Source organism: Accipiter gentilis, chromosome 17 (genome assembly GCF_929443795.1).
Source record: "Accipiter gentilis chromosome 17, bAccGen1.1, whole genome shotgun sequence".
NCBI classification, from domain to species: Eukaryota; Metazoa; Chordata; class Aves; order Accipitriformes; family Accipitridae; genus Astur; species Astur gentilis.
In genome coordinates this window covers 3,680,005-3,701,923 of record NC_064896.1, presented here as the reverse complement: position 1 = coordinate 3,701,923, position 21,919 = coordinate 3,680,005, and the positions used below count along the sequence as shown (strand labels likewise).

At 47.1% G+C, this 21,919-nt stretch overlaps 1 protein-coding gene across 1 annotated transcript in view; it reads right to left on the bottom strand.

The window, feature by feature from the left end:
- Positions 1–4,920: 4,920 nt before the first annotated feature.
- Positions 4,921–21,919, bottom strand: part of GRHL3 (grainyhead like transcription factor 3) — a 28,533-nt gene continuing 11,534 nt past the window's right edge. The window contains exons 3-16 of the mRNA XM_049821183.1: positions 21,771–21,832; positions 19,818–20,154; positions 19,437–19,516; positions 17,411–17,564; positions 16,483–16,594; positions 15,663–15,757; positions 13,810–13,968; positions 13,143–13,221; positions 12,607–12,740; positions 11,727–11,761; positions 10,915–11,003; positions 10,685–10,770; positions 9,470–9,534; positions 4,921–5,093 (exon numbers count right to left, since the gene is read on the bottom strand). Coding sequence (XP_049677140.1) covers positions 4,979–5,093; positions 9,470–9,534; positions 10,685–10,770; positions 10,915–11,003; positions 11,727–11,761; positions 12,607–12,740; positions 13,143–13,221; positions 13,810–13,968; positions 15,663–15,757; positions 16,483–16,594; positions 17,411–17,564; positions 19,437–19,516; positions 19,818–20,154; positions 21,771–21,832 — 1,602 coding nt within the window. The 3' untranslated portion in view covers positions 4,921–4,978. The remainder of the gene's footprint in view (positions 5,094–9,469; positions 9,535–10,684; positions 10,771–10,914; positions 11,004–11,726; positions 11,762–12,606; positions 12,741–13,142; positions 13,222–13,809; positions 13,969–15,662; positions 15,758–16,482; positions 16,595–17,410; positions 17,565–19,436; positions 19,517–19,817; positions 20,155–21,770; positions 21,833–21,919) is intronic.

Genomic DNA, 21,919 nt, shown 5'->3' with positions numbered 1-21,919 from the left:
ATTAAAGAGGAGGGGAATAGGCTAGAAATACCTTCTGCAGATGGTGGAGAAATGTCCTCTTTCATTTTCATCAGTCTTTTACACCAGTTTGATTAGAAACCCATGCAATACCATGTTAGTGCATGAAGGGGACACCATCACCACAGACACAGCCATCCATGTAGTCTTTGCTCTGTTGCTAGAAAAAACCCACATCTCCTTTCCACTCTAGCCTGAAAAGAGGGGAAGAAAATTCCACTGGATCAAAACGCCCAGTCATGAGATTAGACGTGACTTGAGCCCTTTGCCCACAAGAACGCATAATACTTAGAGAACCGTTCTGTGCTATGCCACAAAAGGCAGAACTACAGGGAGGCAAAACACAATTAAATCAGCCAGTGGCTGATACAAAGCAGCAGCTTTATTAAAGGCTGGTTATTCAGCAGTTGTTAATGCCTGGGCTGTTTGGAGGCAGGGGCTCAGTGTTTCCAGGAACTCTGGCTAATCCCTTGCCCGGGAGTCACAGTCAAATGTACGTTCAAGACAACCCTCAACATACTAAAGCTAAACCGACGCCTATGCACACCAAACGTTAGTGCTAAACTCTAATGCTATGGCCAAACACACCTTCCAGCTGAAGACACCAGGACATTCACACAGGCTGAGGGTTTTAGTACCCGCCTCACTGATCACAAATTTAGTTCTACAATCCAAGGAACTACCAAGGAATTAAGTGAGAAAGCAGAGTGGAGGGGGCCCTCACTGACTTCATTAAAGCTTTCCATACTGCGAAACAGATGCAGACAGAGTTTCATTTTCCTGTTGTTGATCCTCTCCGATACCCAACACAGCACCAGGGCATCTCCAAACACAACGTGTGGGTGTCCTAACAAAACACAGGATGCTGTTTTTTCCCTTTATAGCAACGGAGAACCACACCACACACCGAGATCCTCAGCTGCTTGGTTGATGACGCAAGGAATGAATAAGCATGAATAAAGACATAGAAACTGGGTGTTATTTGTAGAAGTGAAGAGCAGAGCCCTCCGCCCAGCACTGGGGATACCAGAGCTCTTGCACAACTCAGCTCACATGCTGCTATGTCTCTCTTTTTTTACGCAGCTCTGTCATTGCAGGCGCTTATTTGCCCAGAGCACTCGGGAAGTATTCCTTCATCTACAGCTACGGTAGAAAGTGGCTCCCGGTGCTGTGAGCAGCAGAACCCGGACACCACAGCAGGGTCCCTCAAACAGGACTTCTGTCAAACTCTGCAAAGCACATACTAACTCACAGTAAGCAGTCCTGTCCTCAGCCTGCTGTGGTTGGCTCACTGATAGCTCAGCAGCTAATTAGCAGTACTTGGTACTGTATATTGGAAAATGATTATTAGCTAAAGTTGATTTGACAGCTTCCAGTTTTGTAGATGTTGAATAATTACTACAATTGATGGGCACTGCAAAAAACTCCTCTTAGTGTTTTCATCTGATAAACCAAAGAGAAAACAGATGCTGGAGACTGACCATGCCCACAGGAGTTGTTAACCTGGGGGAGAATCCTTTCTTATCAGGGTTGAAATACAGGAGAAGGGCAGTGCGGGCCAATCCTGCACCTCTGCCGCTTGCTTGCCCAGAGGACGGACGCTTGGGTTTGCCACGCAGCATCAGGCCGTGGCGCACCTGAAGCACGATGCCTGTGCAGAACACGCGTCAAACCTCCGCGGTGTGCGTGTGCCCAGACACCCTCTGCCACATGCCCACCAGGTACGTTTGACGAGCCAGTTGACTTGAGCGTTTCTGACTCGAGTCGGCACAAACCAGCTGCCGACTGTCCAGAGCAGACACTGCTCCAGAGGAAACTGCTCCCATTTGTCAGCGCAAACCCTTTGCAAAACACAAGCGGGTTCATACTTTCACACGACCTTTGTTGGCTCAGAGGTGAATCGCCTTCATCGCTCGTATCTTAATCTTCAAAAGGAACTGGTGGGCTCCGGGCAAAGAGTCAAGAATGCTTTCACATATTTGGGAGCTCTGCTTTACGCAACCTCTACAGCAACTCGCCTTTGCTGGAAGGGATGAACGATACTGAGCCAGTCAGCAAAACACCCACCCTCGGCAGGGGTGGCAGGGGGCGGTGACTGTGTCTGCTCTTACACTGGCGTGAATCAACCGGCATTTCCCTGCACACAGTGGAGTTACCGTGATTTAAAACCTGACAAAGTCGAGATTACCCAGAACCTGCACAAGAAGCAGCACCTGGTTCTCTGTCTCTAGCCCATGAACAGAAAGCAGGGGGGCCGTGTAGACATGCATAGCTCCAGCCAGGGCAAAACTCGGAAAACCTTGCAAAACTTAGGATGGGTTCATAGCCAGTGTGAAATTGACCACCGTAAAATCCAGCAAAATCCATTATTGTTCTGCTGGGAACCTAAAGTTACAATGCGAGATGATTTTTGCTGTTGTAAATCAGGACTAATGCCACTAGAGTCAATGGAGTTAGACTTGTGTAATTGAGAAGAGAATCAGTCAGGTAGCGCTGTGTTTACACTGGTAGGAAGTTAGCCCCAAGATCAGACTTTTAGAGCAACTAATTGAGGGATAAGAGGTCGCCGAAAGCCCGTAACACTGCACGCACAAAAATCCCCACAGTTGCCTGCAGCCCTCCCAAATCTGTCCCACACGGCAGAGCAAGCCGCCTTCGCTACCAGGGGTTTCCCCACAAGCCCCAGCCTCTGCCAGGGCAATGGCAGCTCCTTGGGGAGAGCACTAGCACCATGCAGAAACCTAGAGCGAGACATCGAGGTACTTCCAGCTCCGTCCATCTGCTACTTGTACCGATTTCCTTGTGTTCAGGCCTCTCCAATGGTGTGGAGGACACGGTGCTTCCCCTGAGCCCCCTTGTCTCTAAGGGGGCTGGGTTCTTCTCCCACAGGCAGTGGGAAATCTCTGTTCTTACCTTAGCAGTTAGCGCTTGTCCACGTGGTCAGGCAGGATCGGTTCACCCTCCCCAGGAGCAGCCCAGCACTGGCTGGGTGCCCTGTGCCTGGAGTCCTGCTGCAGCGCTCTCCCTGAGAAGAGCAGAGCCCCTGCACCCGCCTGATGCATCAGGGCGACGAGGGGATCTGTAGGCTTCACAGCCATCAATGTTAAGCGTTGGGGGATTCCTGTGTGCCTCTTCTTAACTGGAGCTGAAATTCTGCTATAGCAAGACCGTAGGCATGGCCTTGCAGAACTAACACTGAATCAGAGAAATCCTGCTGAAGAAGGAGTTTATGATATGAAGGAGTGCAGTGAGCTGGGAGAGATCTTCAAGGGTTGATAAGCCTTCAAACTTATCCAAGCCTCATCTTAGAGGCTCTCCTTATCGCGATAACACTTAAGTAGTCCAAAATCCCCCAGCCTGGTGTGTTTCAACATTTCAAAACCCCTTTCCCAGTGGGAGTAGAGCTGCTCTCTCCTCCCCAGTCGTGGGACTCAGGTGCATCTCCCCTCGACACGGTCAGGAAAAGCAGAGGATGAAGGGGAGGGAGGAGGAAAGCCCCCGGTTTTCACTGGTCAGAGGATTCATTTGAAAATAGAGTGCTCCCCTTGGTATTTTTTTACCTAAATGGGAAGCAGCTGCAGATAATTTTAGCACAGGGGTAAAGGATTGGTGTTTGAGAGATAGCAGGTGTGAGGAGTTTAAACAGCCAGTGCAGCAGTGGAAGGAGGTACACAGCTGGCCATCTGGTAACACCGTCTCACCAAAAAGATAGAGGCGGAGCCGCTCCTCCTATGAGCAGAAGTAAAACAGGGCATTTCTTTTTCACTTGCTGAAAATTTCACCAAATCCGTGTAACGTAATCCCTCCATCAAAGGGATGTGCCTAGAACTGCTCAGTAACCACCCGCCCACAGCGCCGTGATGGCACGTCTGCAGCAGCCGGCACAGAACCGGGAGAGCCCAGCGTGCAGGAGGGGAGGGTTTAGGAGGAGTCTGGGTGCTGATCTGCGTGCACAGGTGGAAACAGGAGCTGCAGACGTGAGCAGCTCGGCAGCGCTTGCCGTCTCTCACGCCTTCATGGAGAGACAGTTCAGATGGACAAACTCCGCACGCTGTTTAACAGCGTGCGGTACAAAACCAACCTTGCGTCCTTTCTGTGCCTCTGAGGTCACCTCCCTGCCCTGGCTCCTGCCCGGCCCTTCCCAACTCCAACCTCCAGAGCTGGGTGAAAACAGTTCACTTTCCATCTTTGAACCTTTATTACTACCGAGTATCTAAAACAACAAAACCAACAACACAGTTACAAAAGGAGTTCACGGAGAAATGTGAAGCAGCCTGTGTTTGAAATGCTCTGTGTCACCGTACTGAGTCAAATATAAAACGATGCATTTTATACATATATAAAATATAAAAGGAACAATACATCAGAAATGTATAAACAAGGGCTATGGAGGCCTTTGTGGTATTTACACTCAGATATGGCAGGGTGTGGGGCATGGGAGCAGACAGTGTCCGTTCAACAGTGAGTTTTAAATGCGTCTGTGAAAGTCTCTGTGGAGAGAAAGAAGCTCAGAGCTGGGCTCAGCCCTGCTGGAAATGGTTTGAAGGTTGTGCATGACTGATGGTTTGGGAGAAAGCCAAAGCCTAGGGTTGGATCAGTCACGGGCCAAGGCAAACAGCGAGCAGAGGCAGTCCCCTGCCTCTGCCCAGGCTCTGACAGCCATGTTAGTGTAGCTGCGTGTTCCCAGCGGTGAAACAGGAGGTCAGGCCCATCGCCAGAAGGGAATAAAATAAAATAAAATAAAAAAAAATAATAATAAACTCAACAGAGAGAAGTTCCATGTTCACATCGATAACAGATCTTCCAAGCAGTCTCCGGCCCGGCACTGTGAGGCCGAGGCCCTCCCCAGAGGCAGTGTATTCAAGTAAAGGCAACAAGTCGAGGCACTAGGCTGAGTTCTGTTGGGTCAAACTTGCCAGCTTTGAGAGAAGTAGTCCCATTAAGTGCTGCCTGCGGGTCTTTATAGCTCCTTGAGGATGATCTGGAACTTGTCCTCTGCTTCCACCATGTCCAGGAGAAAGGCCATGTGGTTGCTGTAGTGCTGGATGATGTTGTTGTCCATGTTCACCAGGATCCTACAGGAGAGGAAGAACAGCTGGGTCAGATGCGGCACATTGAAAGGTTTGCAGAGCAGCTGAGTCAGGAGGGCTGGACGTTACTGCACACTCAGGATTCCCAGTCAGAACTGGGAATAACATCACTGACAAAGCCTCGTGGCATGGGGGTGGCCCTCTCCGAAATGTCTCCGCACAAAATTCCCATTAAAAATTGCCTTTACTGCCCTGTTATTATCAGCATAATGTTATCGCAGCTGCGCTCCTCACTGCCTGCCAGCTGGGCGGGTTGGCTGCTGCCAGGCTGCGCCAGGAGTCATAGCCCTGAGCAGGCACAAGAAGGCACTGCAGCGTCCACCTTACCCAATTTGAGGGGCTCAGCCATGATTAATTAATTAAAGCCACGATACAACACAAAGGAACATCCTGCAGAGCTTTTCGCAATTCTACCCTCGACATGCCTAGGCCCAGCGTTTGCTACACAGGCAAATTAATCTGGATTACGGCAGGGTGTGAATTTAGAGCAGAATTGCTCACTCCTCGCTTCTCGCATGGGTGCTTTTAGGGGTGCGTTATTCTGAACAAGCCGAGACTGCTGTGGGAGTAGATGGAAGTGGTTTGGAATAGGACGCCTTTCTCCTATCCAGAACAACCTCCCATGCAGACGTGCCCTGAGCATTGCCTGGGAGCCCTTTCTGCGAGGAACACACACAGGCAGGCTGAGCATACGCAGCCAGCTGGGCCAGCCGGTGGCAAATTCCTCCCCATGCTGAAGGGCACACCTCCAACCCTGCTGCAGATCACACAGCTTCTCTGACCTGGAATCAATTACATGGAGACACAGGGAGAAGGAAATGTTTCAACAGCTGATTTAAACCTGAGGCTGCGGTTCTGTGCCAGGCAAGAGCCCCTCATTATTGTAATGGAAGTAACGGGGCGGCTTTGCATCACCCCACTGTGTTCCCATAAATCAGATGTGAAATTTGTAACTGTTTGGAGGAAACAAAGAGAACAAATTATCTTTCTCTGCAGAAAGCACATCCCCTCCAGGTTCCTGCTGGGGTCATTAATGGGGCAATAGCATTAATTGTGCAATGCTCCACAAGCCAAGATTAAAAACAAGAAAAAGAAAAGGCTGAGTGTCTAACAAATCTAACAGTTTAACAAGCACCAACATGGGGCCCTGGTGTCCCTCCGGGGAATGCCTCGGAGGTCAGTGCAGCCACACTGGGTTGCAGCGACTGGCGCCTACCCGTTTGATCACAGCACGTACAGGCAGGCTCATCAGAGCGCTGGCCCAGCGTGCCCGAATTTCAGAGGTGAAGGTGGGAGCTCCGTCCTCGCGTCCAGTCTGTTCTGCTGTCAGCTTTGACCCATGGCCCGACACTGCGCTGCCTTTCAGCAGAGCAGAAAACACTTTACCAACAGGCTATTAATTCTGTCATGGCACAGTCAGAGAAGGGCATCCCACCCAGCTGAGGGGGAGCCTGAGATATGGGGTCTGACACTGTCCAGGGGTCTTCCCTGTGAATCATAACCATCACAGCTGCATCTCACCTCCTGGCACCAGATACCTGGGGGCAAGGGGCCCAGGCCCCCACACCCCTGATCCCAGGGAGTCTGGCCTCCGACCCGTGCCCCCAGAGAGACAGCGTAGATGCCCAAGGGTGGGTTGTCACAAAAAGCCTTGCAACAGAGCTGCTCCAATTATCTCTGGCTCTCTCAGTGCTGGAAGCCAGAGAAGTCACCTGTGCCTCTTGCTACCATGCTTCCATCTGATTTCTCAACCGCAAAAGATTCAAGGGAGTGTTGATTAGGAATCCGAGCCCTGTATTGTTTTTCTAGACTAAACCTCACCAAGATACGAAATTACTTATTACTGCTCTTGAGTCACCCTGAGACTAAGTTCATCTGAATGAGCTCATCACACTAAGGCGGCCCATGGCTGATAGTAGGTCCTCACCTGCTGTAAATCCAGGTAGTACCACTGAGCTTCACTAGTTTACACCAGATGAAGATCTGACCCTCAAGCTGTAATTACCAAGAGAGGATTGTTTAGGGTGGAGCAATAGGATAAAATTATTCAAAGGAAAATTAAATCTGGGGAACAGGAAAGAGTGTCTGACGCTGCCATCTAGTAGACTGGAGAAAATCTTGTATGTCCCCCACACTTCAGCAATAACCTATAGCATCAGTCATGTTGTGCTTTCATTAAATTAGGTGTCAAATTTTTTTTTTTTTATCTAATTTTCAGGTGTTGTCTTTTCTTTTCGTTAGATACCTTTGCTCCTCCATTTTGAGGAAGAGGTGGAAAGGACATCTGCCTTTTTTCCCTCCCAATCATTATTAAACAACATTCACTACTTATCAGATCAAGTAATGAACAAAACCAAAGCAAAACAAAGTATAGGTGGCCTCTCCCCTGAAGCAATGCCATTTCCTGGTCCACCTGCAAACTCATCAGCACTTGGATCTCTCTTGCCATGCAGATGCTCACAGTCAGCTGGTTCAGAAAACGCCAGCCCAAGCTGGAGTTACCTGAGATGAGTTGTTGTCTGATGACAGTCTGATGACCTGTGATAGCCACATCACAAGCCACCACCACAGCTGACACACCTGAGTTTTGGCTCAGTCCTGAAGCTGTAATAATAAACTGACCACCCCTGTCCTTCACAGTTGTTCTTCGAGATCAGACTTGAGGCGCTCCGACCAAAGGTGTATGGGACAATCCCTCTCTTGAGGCCGCCAGTGTTGCTCTTTTTCTTTGGGAAGAAAATTTCCATTTCTGGATGAGCAGCATCTGACAGCACTGAGGGCCCTGAGCTCAGGAACAGGTGGAAGAGCCTCCTGACAAATTTGGATACCTCACTATGGCCCATCCATCATCTTAAAATTAGGATCCTATCTAAAAACCCTCCTAAAGGGGGAAAGGTTGCTCAGTTGTGGATTTAGAGGTGAGGGGATTGTAACAGCTTCCCAGTTCAGTGACACCACATCACAGCACGGAGGAGAAACCACTGCCTCTCCTCCTCCCAGCTTTCAGCTGGCTCCAAGCCTCACTTTAGCTCTGCTCCCCTTGAAGCAAATAGGCGAAGTCCCATGGGGATCAAGTTATGGTGACACCAAATTAGTTGGAAGATCCCATCCAAGGAGCTCAGAGTCACCAGAAAGAAAATGCAGAAGCAGAGCTTTGGACTAACCCTCAGCTCCCAAGAGCTGCTGTTCCCTTGTTTTGCTACGCAGAGGACCTCTTTGGGGAGCCATGCTAGTGAGAACAGCAGGGCTGCATAACGCAGGACCTGTCATCAGCCTTGCTTTTCTGCCTGTCTCTCCCCATGCTCAAACTCTGGACCAGGGCCAGCAACAACAATGAGTTCATCTCCCAGGCAGTCACTGCTGCTTGCAAAGCCTGATTATATCTCGCTCGCTCTGCAAGAAGGGCTCTGGATTTAGCTTTATGAAAATAAGCTTGGGAGTTTATGAGTCGTTCCCTTTCCATCAGCTGAAGGGAGAACTTGCTGCCAGAGATGGGGTCAAGCCAGAGGGAGTACTTAGTCCAAAAGACGTTTCTGAAAGTAGCGCTTGGCTCCTCATCAAGACCACTGCCCTCCACGGAAGACTCAGCAGCTGGTCCTCAGCTCATGCAAACTAGCACCATTCCCTCTCAACCATGGAGGAGACCCACATGGATCAGTCACTAATAAACATGACGTTGAAACCACTTGAGAAGCCATTTCAGGTTTACTGCAAACCTCACCTATCACCTCCTGCCGAGCTATGCCTGTCTCCCAGCAGCGCCTGACAAGCGTCTCAAGTGTCTGTACTGGGGCTGCACAAGAGCCACCAGTCCCCAGAAGGGTCTGATCCATCACCTCCCAAAGTGAGTGTGAAGTTTCCTACTGACCTCCCTGTCTGGGGATGGGAAGGCAAGGCTGGGAACAGACACTTCCCTTTCAGATCTCTCCTCTTCACTGGGGCTCCCCATGCTCTTATTTAGCTGGTACAGTCTCTTTCTGAGCCCGGGACATTTAGGCACTTGCTTTGGAGAAGCAAACATTCATACCTGTCTGATGGCAGTAAGATAAGTTCTCCATAACCTCAGGCTTTTAGACTGAGACACAAAGGATCACCCATTAAACTACCCAAACAATTCCTCCTTCATCCAACTTCCTTTCCTTGGGAGACTTTACACTCCAAACAAATATAATACAAACAAGCATTATCCCAAATCTTTAAAGCCCAGAAAGATCTGAGTTTTATATGCTCCAAATAGCACAGACCTCACATGGCTTTACTTTTTATTATCTTGTTAAAACGCTATTTCAGCCTATGGCAGGGTACCAAAGAGAGTGGGGTTTTAGAGACACGGCATAAAAGCAGATGAGAGATTAGCTTACCCTCTTTTGCATTTTTTGTAGACTTTATAAATGCTTTCTTCAGGAAGCCCATACTTTTCTGAAATCTGTGAGAGAAAACATGGCAATTCTTTGTACTTGTAAAATGAAATTCCTATGGTAAAAATCAAAGCTAACACTAAGCCAGGGGTATTCAGCAGCAAAGGATTCCTCCTCCCTTTTACTCAAGAAGAAAGGGCCGAAGCAATGATCTGAACAGGACAATTTGAACATGTCTGTGTCCTGCAGATGGGCAGATGGGCAGGCTGCAGTTTGGCCTTGGTTCTCTTTCTGATGGCTACTGCCAGGCCAGAAACCTTGGGGAATAATCTTCATTTTCTTTCTCTCATTCCCTGGCCTGTTTGGGGCTTGATGCTCCAACCTGCTGGGCACAGAGAGCGCTGAGCTTTTCCTTTGATGATGCATCCAAAGGTGACAGAAACTACAGAAAGTGTTTGTGTCTGCTGTGGATGCATCTGACTGCAGCTTTTGCTTAGGTTTTAGCTGATCTGCAAAGCTTTCCTGCAGACCTCTCCTAGGCAAGTACAGTTACAGTCTTAGGATGACAGGAGTTTTGTAACTTTTTCACAAGCATTTTCTGTAGAGATTTTTGACTCTTTGCGGTGAGGGATGGGGGAGGGAGAAGATGGCCAAGAATCCTCTGTGCTGGCATTTTTCAAACTCTCTATTTTTAAAAGTTTGTAAAACCAACAGAGCTTAAAGTGCAGCCATAAAGCTACCCCAAATCTGGGAGATTTATTGTTTGTTTCCTTCCCAGCAATCTCCAAAGAGAGGTGGGTTATCAGAGATGCTGCTGATAATCATCACAGAAATATGCCTGTGTGCTCCTCAAACACAACACAGGGAATTCCAGCATGAGGCCAGAATTTGCTTCAGATTGCACATCTACAGCCTTGAGAATGGAAAGGGTGTTTTACAATGGAAAATATTAATGTGTTGTCACAAGAGAAGACTTATATTATGATCTGAACAAATCATCTTGCCATAAGGTATGTTCTTCCCCGCTGCAGCACAACACACAGTCCATGCCAGGAGCTGTGCGTAGAATTCACCTGCTACTCACAATTTCCATTTCCATTCTCAAGAGAAAGCAGACATGCGATATAAGCAGTCTTATATCCAGCTTCCTATATACCAAGTACCATTGCCCTTTATCTGCAGTTTGTTCACGTGCCACAGTGTTTTGATAACACTTACAGCTGTTCTGAGGCCCTGGAGATCTGGTGTCTTCAACATGAGAGCATCAAACACTTCCTCTGACTCCCTCCGCACATACAACAAGACTGAAAGAGAGAAAGAGCAGCACTGAATCAGGGCTCCTTACAGCATGTTCTCAGAGTGATATGACCTCATATAATTCAAGATCCAAGGTTACTCGAATCAAATGAGACACTACATTGAAGAAGAGTTCTTATCCCAGGGATTACCTCTCTGAGGATCTTCTTCCTTGGTTTGCTTTGGAGGTATCTGGTCAAACTCATCTGTGAATGAGGCACCACTCCGTTTTAAGGGCAGCCTAAGCAAAAGAAATGCAATACTCTCAAGAGGACAGAACAATAGCAGTGAACAAAACAATTCCAGCAATTGAACTTTTGCTTGAACAACCAATTACTCCAACAAACATCTAGCAATTAAATATCAGTTCTGTAATTACAGCATCAGAGTGTCTACCAGAGCTGCAACACCCTGCCTAACACATACAGGGACATCAGTGAGTGCAGGCAGTGGTTTTGGTATCACATCATAAAAAAAAAGCCTTTTGCACCTTTGTGTCATTGTTTGTTTATTGATATCACTAGACAGTAGATCAAGGCTAGGATAAATACCTGCTTCTCTCCACTCTAGACACACTACAAGTATGATTTCTACTTCATTCCAGTTTATTTTACAGCTGTATCTGCCTCCAGTTACTTGAACCCTTCCCTGATAGTTCTGTGATCTTTTTTTTACCCTTTTTCTAACATTGTCTCAAAAAGAACAGCAAGACAGTCACGGACCTGACTCATGTTGGAGTGGCTCACTGATAAGGAAATAAATGCATCTGCGTGTCTGCATCTCTTGAGTCCACTCTAGGCCAAATTTTAGCACATATTTTGACACTCAAGGCCATCAAGGAGACACTGTGCTGTGTTATTTTGCACCTGTAGATACATACTGCCTGTGGATATCAAACAACAGTGACAAACCCAAAGAAATAGAGCAGCTGATGGATGGAAAATACAAACTGCTGCATCCTTACCTGTTTGCAGAGTTGGGAACAGCAGGAGGGATCACCTTGAAATGGAAAGGAAACATTGGTCTTTTAGTTTGCACAATATCATGGTGTGTCAATGAAGCTGGGCGGGGAGGAAACATGATTTCCCTCCTCCCAGTCCATCATTTTTCCTATGCAATTAAACCCAAACATCTGTATGTGTTTCTTAGATTAAATGAAACCTGATATAAAGAACCTATCTAGATTCTCCTCCTCTAGCTAGACCCAAAAGCAGGTCAAATCTCATAACCTGCTGGGGATCAAGGACCAAATTTCTCAGTGAGTTCTTTGGTTGTAAACCAGATTCTTCTAGTCCCTGGTTTTGATGCTGAGACATCAGTACAGCAGCCACTGCAATAGGATGCTACAGTATTGTCACAGATGGCTTTTTCCCCCTTTTTGACAACCTGAGACAGTTGTTTCTTGAGGGAATACTGATGACCTCTGAAGGAGGCTGGGTCTAGGTTTCCTCAGGCTCAAGGGGATTAGGAAGGGCAGAGGACAAGTGAGAGATGTCCCACATATACAGGGACTGATATGGTTGCATTTTTCTATAGTCCCCTTTCTACTGATATTTTTCCTACCACTCCAGTCCTCTGTGGAAGCTGCAGATGATACATGTAAACCACAGGAATATCTGGCTGGAAGGAACCTGGAAAGGTTATCTTGCCCATCATTGTTGCATGACTATCTAGGCCACTCCTGACAGCTACGTCTTCAAGTTCACCACATTTCCACAGAAGAATTGTGGTTTGGTTTTGGTTTTTTACATAACACAAGTCATGTCTGGGGGGACTGATCAGTTTGGAAATGATGGGGGTGACAGACAAGGGCAACAGGTTGGTTGTTTTTTGAAGGGACTTACCGTGCCACACCTCTGCAGGTTTGAAAAATGGACGTTGGGGATAAACAGGACTGGCTGGGTTTCGAGGTCAGTCTCTGGCCTCAGGAACGTGATTTCATTCCCTCTGAAGCCAGAGAGCAAACAGCCTTTCAGACCTACAGATGGAAAGTCCAGTTCATCTCAGTTCAGATGGCAGTTTAAGAGGCAACTACATGCAGAGAGGGAAAAGAGCCTGCCCAAGGTCTCCCAACAGAAATATTAGAAAAAGGACAGGACCCTGCAGAACCAGGTCTTCAGGGCTTGCCCAGTGCTGTCTCCCCTAGGGAAGGCTTCCTGCCAAGACCCCAAGACAATTCAGAAAGTTTGCTTAGTATTAATAAAGGGCGTTGAGAGTCTTGGTAGGAGACCAGGCAAGGACCTGACTGACAAGCTATTTCTGAATGGTGTTGATTTCATCAGGTTTGGAAGTACCCAGGGCCAGATCTTGTGGAAGTTAACGGACAAGCCTACATGGATTTCAACATACTTTGGATCGGGTAACAAACACTAGCACTGACCATTGTTATTGGAGTCCAGGCATTTTCCTTTCCTTCTGAACTGTTTCCTTTCATCATCCCGCATTTTCCTCTCTGCTCCCTGTGGGGATGATAAGGCAAAAATTAGGACATTGACAGTTCTAACATTGGCAAGAGAGGGTTTACTGGCCATCTCTGGAAGGTAAGCATGTTAAAACAAAGGCAGCCTTTATTAAAAAATGCTTATCTCAGAGACCTTCTATGGGCCTCCAGAAGTTTCTGATACTTATAAATTAAAAAATGAAAACAAAATTTGCTTTTAAAAAAATGAAAAATGCAGGATAAAATAGCTGTGAGAAATTTTTCCATGGGAAGATATCCAAGGGTGTCCTGCCTCTAAGGAGATTCTTATTTCTTCTGCTACTTAAAAACTTGTTAAAATTAGAGAGTTTATTACAAGGCATAATCCCATGTGGGTCTGATATGGAAAAAACTTTCTAAGGACTCTGTTCTACAAAGGCCTCAGCAGTGCAGACACATCCTGGCTGTCCTGTTTCCCCTTAGCTGAGGGGGCTAACAATCTCTGTTCCTCAGGCCTGACCTCTAGGCTGTCCTAAATTCTCACAATCTTTCTGTTTATTCTCCTGGAGTCACTGGCCACCAGTTTAAAATTCCTCTTGGACAACTTGGTGGAAAAGCAATGTTCTACCTTATCACAGAATATCTTGATCTGGCAGACGGCGCGGTGCACCAGCTGGCTGGTTCCATTGCCATAGTCATAAGTGTCTATCTGGAGGTTCAGCGGGACACCTTTCACTCCTTTCTGAGAGGAGAAGTCAGTGCTCAGGCAATTCACCCCAATAAATACCTGCAAATAGGAACAGAGATTGATACAGCTTGTTGGTGCTGAAAACATTATTCTCAAACAGCAATGAGAGCAGTGGGTAGGAACAAAAGAAGCTACTGAGACATCCTTCCAACCTTCCCAGTGTCAGCCAAGCAAGTGAGCTGTTGGTTTCCCACTTAAGCGCAACCACCAGTCCTTCCTAGCCACAGTCTCCCCCTACACCTACTGCAGCTCTCCATCTCTTTATTAACACTTTGGCTATCCACTCCCATCAGCCCAGGCAAGTGTCAGATCAGATGCAAAGTCTGGCTAAGGATGTTCTTGCTGATATTTCTGCTCTTTCATTTGAACAAGGACCCTCAGACAGCAATGCCCTGGAGGAAGGGAGGAGGACTAGACTACAGCTTCAAGAATTACAAATCATTGCTGCTAGTTAAATAAATATTCATCACACACTGGTCTCCTTTATCACTAGGATGGAGTTACCTCCAGTGGAAACTTTTGGAGAAAAGCTGAGCACAGACATAATCCACATTGTATCTCCAAATTATCAACTCATTTGCGTGACCTTGAAATTTCCCCTGGACTCTGGGGACAGATTTGCAGCTGGTGAAGCTCCCACAGCTCCCTCACCAGGGCTCTGGCTGAGGATTTCAGCCCTGAAACCTAATGTCAGATCTAGTCAGTGCCTATATATAGAAAAGAAAACCACTTAACTATGGTGTGAAGTTTAATTGGAAGAAGAGAAGTAACAGGTGCTACAGATGACCCAAATACCTGACCCCTCCTGTCGCGGCTCCCAGGCCTCACAGCTCTCTGAAGTCTCACCTTTACCTGCCCCAGGCCAGTGCATGTACAGAGTTTCTGCTAAGAGTTAAATCCAGTTTTGCTGAGGTGCCCCCAAGGGCTTGCCACATACCTGACATATTTCCATTTCTGACAACTTTGCCTTGAAGACATTTGTTAACCTCTTGGGTTGTAAAAGACCAAGGTCGCCTTTGGGCTAAAAGAAGGGCTTATTGAGATCCCAAAGCAAACCAGAGTTTTCCCAAGCTACCAGCTTCAGAGAGATGGGGTATTTATGCTTTTCTTTTCTTCTTAGTTACTTCATCTTTTTTTGTATGCTCCCTCCCATCCACACTAGATACAAAGTGTTAACAAGAGACTCTGAAGAGATGCAGAAGAGACAGCAGAGCTGCAAAGACATTGATATAAGCTTTACAGATTTTAAGGTCAAAAGGGATCTTGTGACCTGCCTGGCTCCCTTCCACACCACACAAGCCATGGAAGGGTGGTCAGTCATCTCTGCATCAAAATGCTGCCTTGAAAGGAGAGTCTTTGTTCCCTAAGCTGTGGTTTATTTAAATAGGCTTCACCTACATGTGAGTAGAGCCCTGATCTAGGCTGCCTGCTGCAAAAAGGCTTTCTTCAGAGTTATCCATCAGCACTAAAAAAACATCTCTGAGCCAGTCTCAGGTGTATCCAGAGTGTTTATTAGCTAATGGCAATGCTTAAACACACAGAGAAACATGGTGTCCTTCCCCACCGTCCTGGCAGACAAACACTACCTGGGGCCACTGGAATGGCATTGTTTGGATTTGAAACTCTGTCTTTCAGCTGAGAAGTGGGGGGAGCATGCCTGTGCCATCAGAAAGGAGGCTACAGTTTTGCTGTGGACCAAGACTTCCCACATCCCTTCCACAAGCAGTTTGTACCTTTGCTTCTTCGTGGATGTTCCACACAAAGGACAGCGCATTGTAGGCTAACTCCTCGATGTTCTGCACTGTGTTGAAGTTTTCTTTACAGTCAGCTGAAATGCAATGCATAAGCAGTTTATACTCTTGCTGCAAATCTGGTTACATTCCCTACGCTTTCCGCTCCCCAAAAGCCTGCCTCTCGCTGACTCCAAGGCTAAAAGAAGCCTTGTAATATAATAGAGGCCATCCTTGATACCACTGGATAAACCTTAGTGTGCATATGTAAGGGATGGGCCAGAAATGACTCAAAGGTTTTGGCTGGTGACTGCTATTTGAGTAGTGATGCTATGCAAAATCAATGTAGATTGCTTCAAAATTCAAACAACTGCATGTCTTGCTCTAAGCTGCAAGGTGCTAAGTGAGATGCTCAGTTGGACGGACAAAACCTTTGTCTGGCCAAGCATAACACACTGTAAAGCCTGTGTGGTGGCACCAAAGACTTTTGTAGCTCAGATTCCTAGACTCCAAGAGGCCATGGGTCACACCTGTAAGAGCCAAAATTGTTTAGCAGTTTCTGTCTCTCTGACTGAGGTTCTTCTTTGATGTATCTTGGTGTCCTAGCACATGTCCCTACACTTGGCAAACACCATGTTAAACCCACAAGAGCTCCTCAGCCAGAAAGGATTTGAAGCCAGCAGATCAGCCTGCTCCTCCCTGCTTTCCCCCAGGCCAGATTCTGGAGCTTCAGCTGTGTTCTTGTGTATTGGAAATACAGTAAAATGATGCCAGAAGTTATCAACCCCACCCAGCCATCACAATCAGGCAGCCCCGCTCATACCGACGTCAATGACCCTTTGCTTGGCCGTGGGCTGGCGGGAATGCCAGTGCTTCCAGAACTTGAGCTGTTCCGTCGGGATCTTTTCATTGTCAAAAACAATCATCACAACACTCTGTAACACAGTGAGGATATCGTGTATCAGTGTACACAGCAGGCTAATACTTGGTGCCCTCATTGCCCTTTCCATCCAGTGCATCCATGCGCTGGCCAAGGGCAGCTTAGTGTCATTGTTGGTGTTTTATAGCTGGGGACACTGAGGCAGGCAAGGGAAGGGACTTGAACACGGTCATGCAGGCAGGCAGCCACAGAGCCAGGAGCAAAACCATGATGCCCTGTATGCCCCCTAATTGCACTGCCCATGAGTTTCCACTGACTCCAAGGCGCACAAGGATCCTGCGTTGGAGCAATGTTAGCAATGACGCAGCAAGTATTAAGGCTGGGACAGCCTAAACAGTCTTTTTCTAGACATTCTCAGTTTCAGCAATCCTGTAAGTCTTGAGATTTCCAAAGTCTAGCTCCTAAATACCGCTCAGGATTGGAGGACCAGGTTTCTTTGCTGGGAATTCAAGCTCAGCTTAGTCTCAGGGATGGCTCTGAGGCCTGGCCACACATCCCAGGAGCAAGATGGGGAACTTCTCTCTAGCTCAGAGGTCTTCCCACCAGGGCCCCCAGCGAGTCATCAGCTAGGGAGGCCTTTTGTGCATCCCTGACCTTACTGTGAAAGGTTTCAACTGCCAGGTAACATGAAGGCTGTTGCTGTGCATCAGAGGATTAGCTTGCTATGAGTGAATCCGTCCCATTCATCGCTTTAAGCCAACATGAGCCACAAAGCCATTACTCTTCATGTTCAGCTCTGTTCCCAGGCCAGTACAATTGCTGGATGTCTGATTACAGCATGTGTCAGCAAAATTGTCAGCTTGTCTCTTACCTTCACTTTATTTGAGGACAAGTGTAAACATTTGCTGTCTCCAGCTGTCCGCAGTGTGATGGGGTAGAACTGTCCTTTGTTGAGGTAGGCCATGGGAGAGTCCCCAGATTTGATGTGAATGGCTTTGGGTGACCCCAGAGTGTATTCAAAGTCACTTGTATGGAACAAAGAGAGAAAGATGAATAAGCACATACTGCTGTTTTACTCCAAAATCAAAACAAGAGACATGCAAGTCTCTACCCCTACAGGTTACAGACACTGTACACACAGGAGTCTGCCTTATTCCCCATCTCACACGCCCCTACACCATCAAGCACCACCCAGCACAGCACATACTGATCCTCCCCAACACCCTGGGGAGCAGCAGTTCTTCAATATCCTCATTTTACCCTCTGGTTTTGGCTTAAAAAAAGCCCTGTACATTATTGTAACTAGTATTTTTCTGTGGATGGCTACAGAACCATTGCACAATCAAAAGCCTAAACCAAACCAAACAAAAATAGGTACCTGTGATGAGACTTTTACAACATCCTAAACTCAGATTCCTGTCTCCAAATTCACACCCATAAATGGCTGACCCAGGAAGACTGTGTCCTAATGGGTCCTGTAGAAACAGGAGGACCTGCAGGACACTGACACCTGTTTGTTTATCCAGGTGCTTAAAAATGGACTTAGAAGCCCAGCTTGTTGAACTCTCAGTCTGGTGGGCAGCAACTTTAGCCTTTACCGAGAAGATTTGCAGTGTTACACAGAGAAAGGTGTCACGAGCAAATTTAAAAGAAGAGCCTGATTTTCAAGAAGCCTTGCTCTTGGGCATTCACCAGCACCTATGAGCACTCAAGCCATGAGGCTATAGCTCAAGCTATTTTCTTCTGTGAGGAATCTGTGCAAGGCACCACCTGTACCCAAGCCTTCACACAGACCCTTCAAGTGCCCTGGAGTTGAAGATCATCGTATTCCTGTTTAGTCACCAACCCATCTCTTTTTCCTGCTCCACCTCCCCTGTGATGCCATCTCTGAAGATAGGCTTGGCAACTCCTCTTATCTAGAGCCAGGAGAGCCAGAGAACTTTAGTGCATAAATAAACAGCAAACAGAAAGCCTCTCGCGCACAAACGCGAGCTGCTGTCTGTGTGAAAATCCCCACGTCTGACAGGTGAGTCACTGAGTCAGGTGACTCAGGAGGCAAATAAAAAGTGGGAGGTGGAATAATGTTACCTACTCGGAGGTTTGATGGAGTATCTTAGACCAGGAAAGCTCTGCCTGAGAGAGGGGTGGAAAGGAGGAAGAAATCTCTCTCATGTTTTAGGAATGAGAGGCAGTGGCACCTTCTAAAATCAAGGTTGACTAACAGTGCCAAACCCAAAATGAGAACCTAAACCTTAGATTAGGAGGAGGCTGCTTATCACCCTCATCAACTGCCATCCTCATTTTCTCTGTCATTTACCCCATTCCAAGTAGCTGGTGGAAAGATGGTGCAGCCACCTGGATCTATCTGTAGCACAGGAACCAAACAGTGCTCCCTGGGAAGGGGCTGCAATGCACAGCAAAGCCTCACGTAGAAGACCTCAGTGCCACATCTCCCCTTGTGCAGGTCAAGGTGCTGATGAGATGTGACCACAGCAGTGGAAGCAGTCAGCACTGGATTTACGCCAGTTTGGCCAACAGAATACAGCCTGAACCACACACCTCTCAAGCTAAAAACATGAACTGGCACAACTGTGTCTAGTTACTTGAATTTAAGATTGGGTTTGACTCCTTTTCAGCAAAACATTTCAAACCCTAATCCCTGCTTCATACTACAAACACTAAAATTCATCACTGCTTTGTGTCTAAAAAGTCATGGAACAGCAACTTGCTCCTAAGTCACCAGGGGGTACACAACTCTGCAAAAGCATGAGATCTATAACTTTGCAGTGGTCATTGTCAAGACTGGCATTGGGGTGAGGAAAGGGATGCAGTATTTCCCCAGGTACGGGACACAGCCAGGTGTACTGGAAACCCAGAGGCTGTGGATTGGCAGTTACCTCTTAACACCATCCGTAGCATAACTCTCGGGGCAAGGTGGCTCTGGCTGGGGTTTGAGGATATCACTGAAGAGCAGCGACTGTAGACAAGTGGAAACAAAACAATCAAAAGTGGAATCTTTCATTGCTTTTTTCCATCCACCTTCTTGCAGACATTACAACAGAGGCCACAGATAAAACATGGACCCTCATTTCAAAGCCTTACCCTACTTCTAAAATCAATGTAAAAACCCCAACAATTCAACGGGAATGGCATCAAGCTTCTAATGCAAAAGCAAAGCTCCCACTGACTCCAGCATGAGCAAACCCCAAACTAGAGACAGCATCATGCAGCACCCCCTGGGCTGCACTGCCAGCATGCAACCCACTAACAGCTCTGACCTCCTGGGGATCCTCTTTGAAAGTGCTGTCTGGCTGCCACCTCTGCTGTGGTGGGGCTACGGGGATGGTCTCGAAGAGGGAGTTCAATGAGCTGTTGTCGTATACATCCCCTGGAGGGACCATGTAGTTGTCTGGGGTGGCATCCAGTTTGCTAGTGCCTGGTGGAAGCATGGCTGGCTTGTGAGGAGTAGGGACGCCTTCAAGACTTAAGCCGTTCTTCTTCTGTGGCTCACAATATTCTTGGGTCATGGAAACATTTTCAGACAAGAGCTTCATGAGATGGGCTGAGCCATCAAAGGATGCGATCTCTTGGTCGTACTCCATTCCGTGGCAGTGCCTGGTGGAGAAAGGGTCCTGTCTCAAACCAGGGTAGAGCGTGGACAACCCCAGCAAGTTGTCACAGCAAGAAGTGAGTGCCTTGATGTGCTGCTGGGAAGCAAACTGCACAGTCTAGCTGCCAGGTGACCTTGAGTCAGCTGTGTACATCTCCTGCTTGATATGGGAGATCTGACAGGCCCGTGGGTGATCTCCTCCCACACACACACCTCTCAGTGCAATCAGCAAGAGCCAGAGGTGCTCAGCAGATAAGGGATGATCACACAGAATCAGAGAATATGGTTTAGACGTGGTTTGGGGCTGCAGATCCTGGGCCTACATCCATTATTTCTTTATTTATGCTATTAAATACTCAGAGCAGCAGGGATGATATGGAAGATAACCGCAGCATGGTCTCTCCATCTTAGTCTTTTCAGGGCTCATTTACACTGAAAGTTGATTTTTTAAAACTTTTTTTTTTTTTTTTTTTTTTAAAAGGAAAGATGATTCTTGTAAAAATTCACAAACTCTAGGAGCTAGGAAGCAAAACTCCCAGAGAACATGAGATCAGTGAAAAATTGACAGGGCTGCAGTATTCAAGTGAGGTGTATGGCCCAGACTTCAGAGCAGAAAAGACTAAGTATAGGAGCTATCAAGTGATAAAGATGTGTACAAAAACACACTCCTCTCGCACATGGAAACCATCCCCTTGTGCAGCATCCCAAGAACTGGTCCCTTCTGCAGCCGTGACTCTGTGACCCTGCTGCCTCTGCAGCCCTAGCTGAGCTGGGAAAAGGTGGCTTATTGCCCCTGTTACCATGCTCAGGAAACAAACCAACCCCCACATTAGTAACCCGTGCACCTCTTGGCAGCATGAGCTACCCCCAAGGGAAGTAAAGCTGAATGTGTAGCCCCCACCCACTCTGCTTTCAGAGCTTCACCTTCAGGTATATGCTGAAGTTTCCACAGTTAATAAAAAACATACCACTGTCCAGAATGCAGTGGCCTTTCAGAGATGAGACAGCTTAACTCAGCTCACTTATGAAGAAGGAAAGAAGTATCTTTCAAGAGGCTTATTCTGCCAAATAGTTAAAAACAGACAACCAGAAAAAGTTGCCAAAATACGCAGCATCCAGGAAGGGGAACTGAACTCATAGTGGCAAATGAGCCCTTAATTTAATAGTTAATTATCTGAAAACCTCAAAGGACACATGGGAGTCATTGGAAGAGAATCCTGGGAGACTGGAAGCAAGTGGAACAGAAGCCCTTATCAGCCTAGGGAATGGAAGAGGACTTGGTCATTCCCTTCTTACTGCCAATGCTTAATCCCTTTCCCCTTTCCAATTGTCACAAAGTAGGAAATAAAGACAAATTCTTCAGCTGCTAAAAATCAGTGCAGCTCCTCTGAACACAGCTAGACACATCCTCAGTTGTGTAAATGGGTGTAGCTCAATTTATACCTGCTTGGGATCTGGCCTAAAGAATTTTAATATATGTCTCAGGGTTAATAACCTCCACTGTTGTTGGTAATAACACTGTGCTTTGATGTCTATTTTATGCAAGCTAAGAGACCCATCATGCATGCAAGCAGCTGCAGGAGAATTAGACAGCTATAGAGAGCAAAAAAATGAAGCTAACCTCTTTCCTAGTTCATTGCGTCCCATCATACCAGATGGAAGAATCCTCTTCTCTTTTGGGACCTAGAACAAGGCAGAACAAAGAGTTTGTTTATTGTTAGATTTTATTAATGGAAAACAGAGGAAAAATTAGCCTTGTCTGTGTAACAA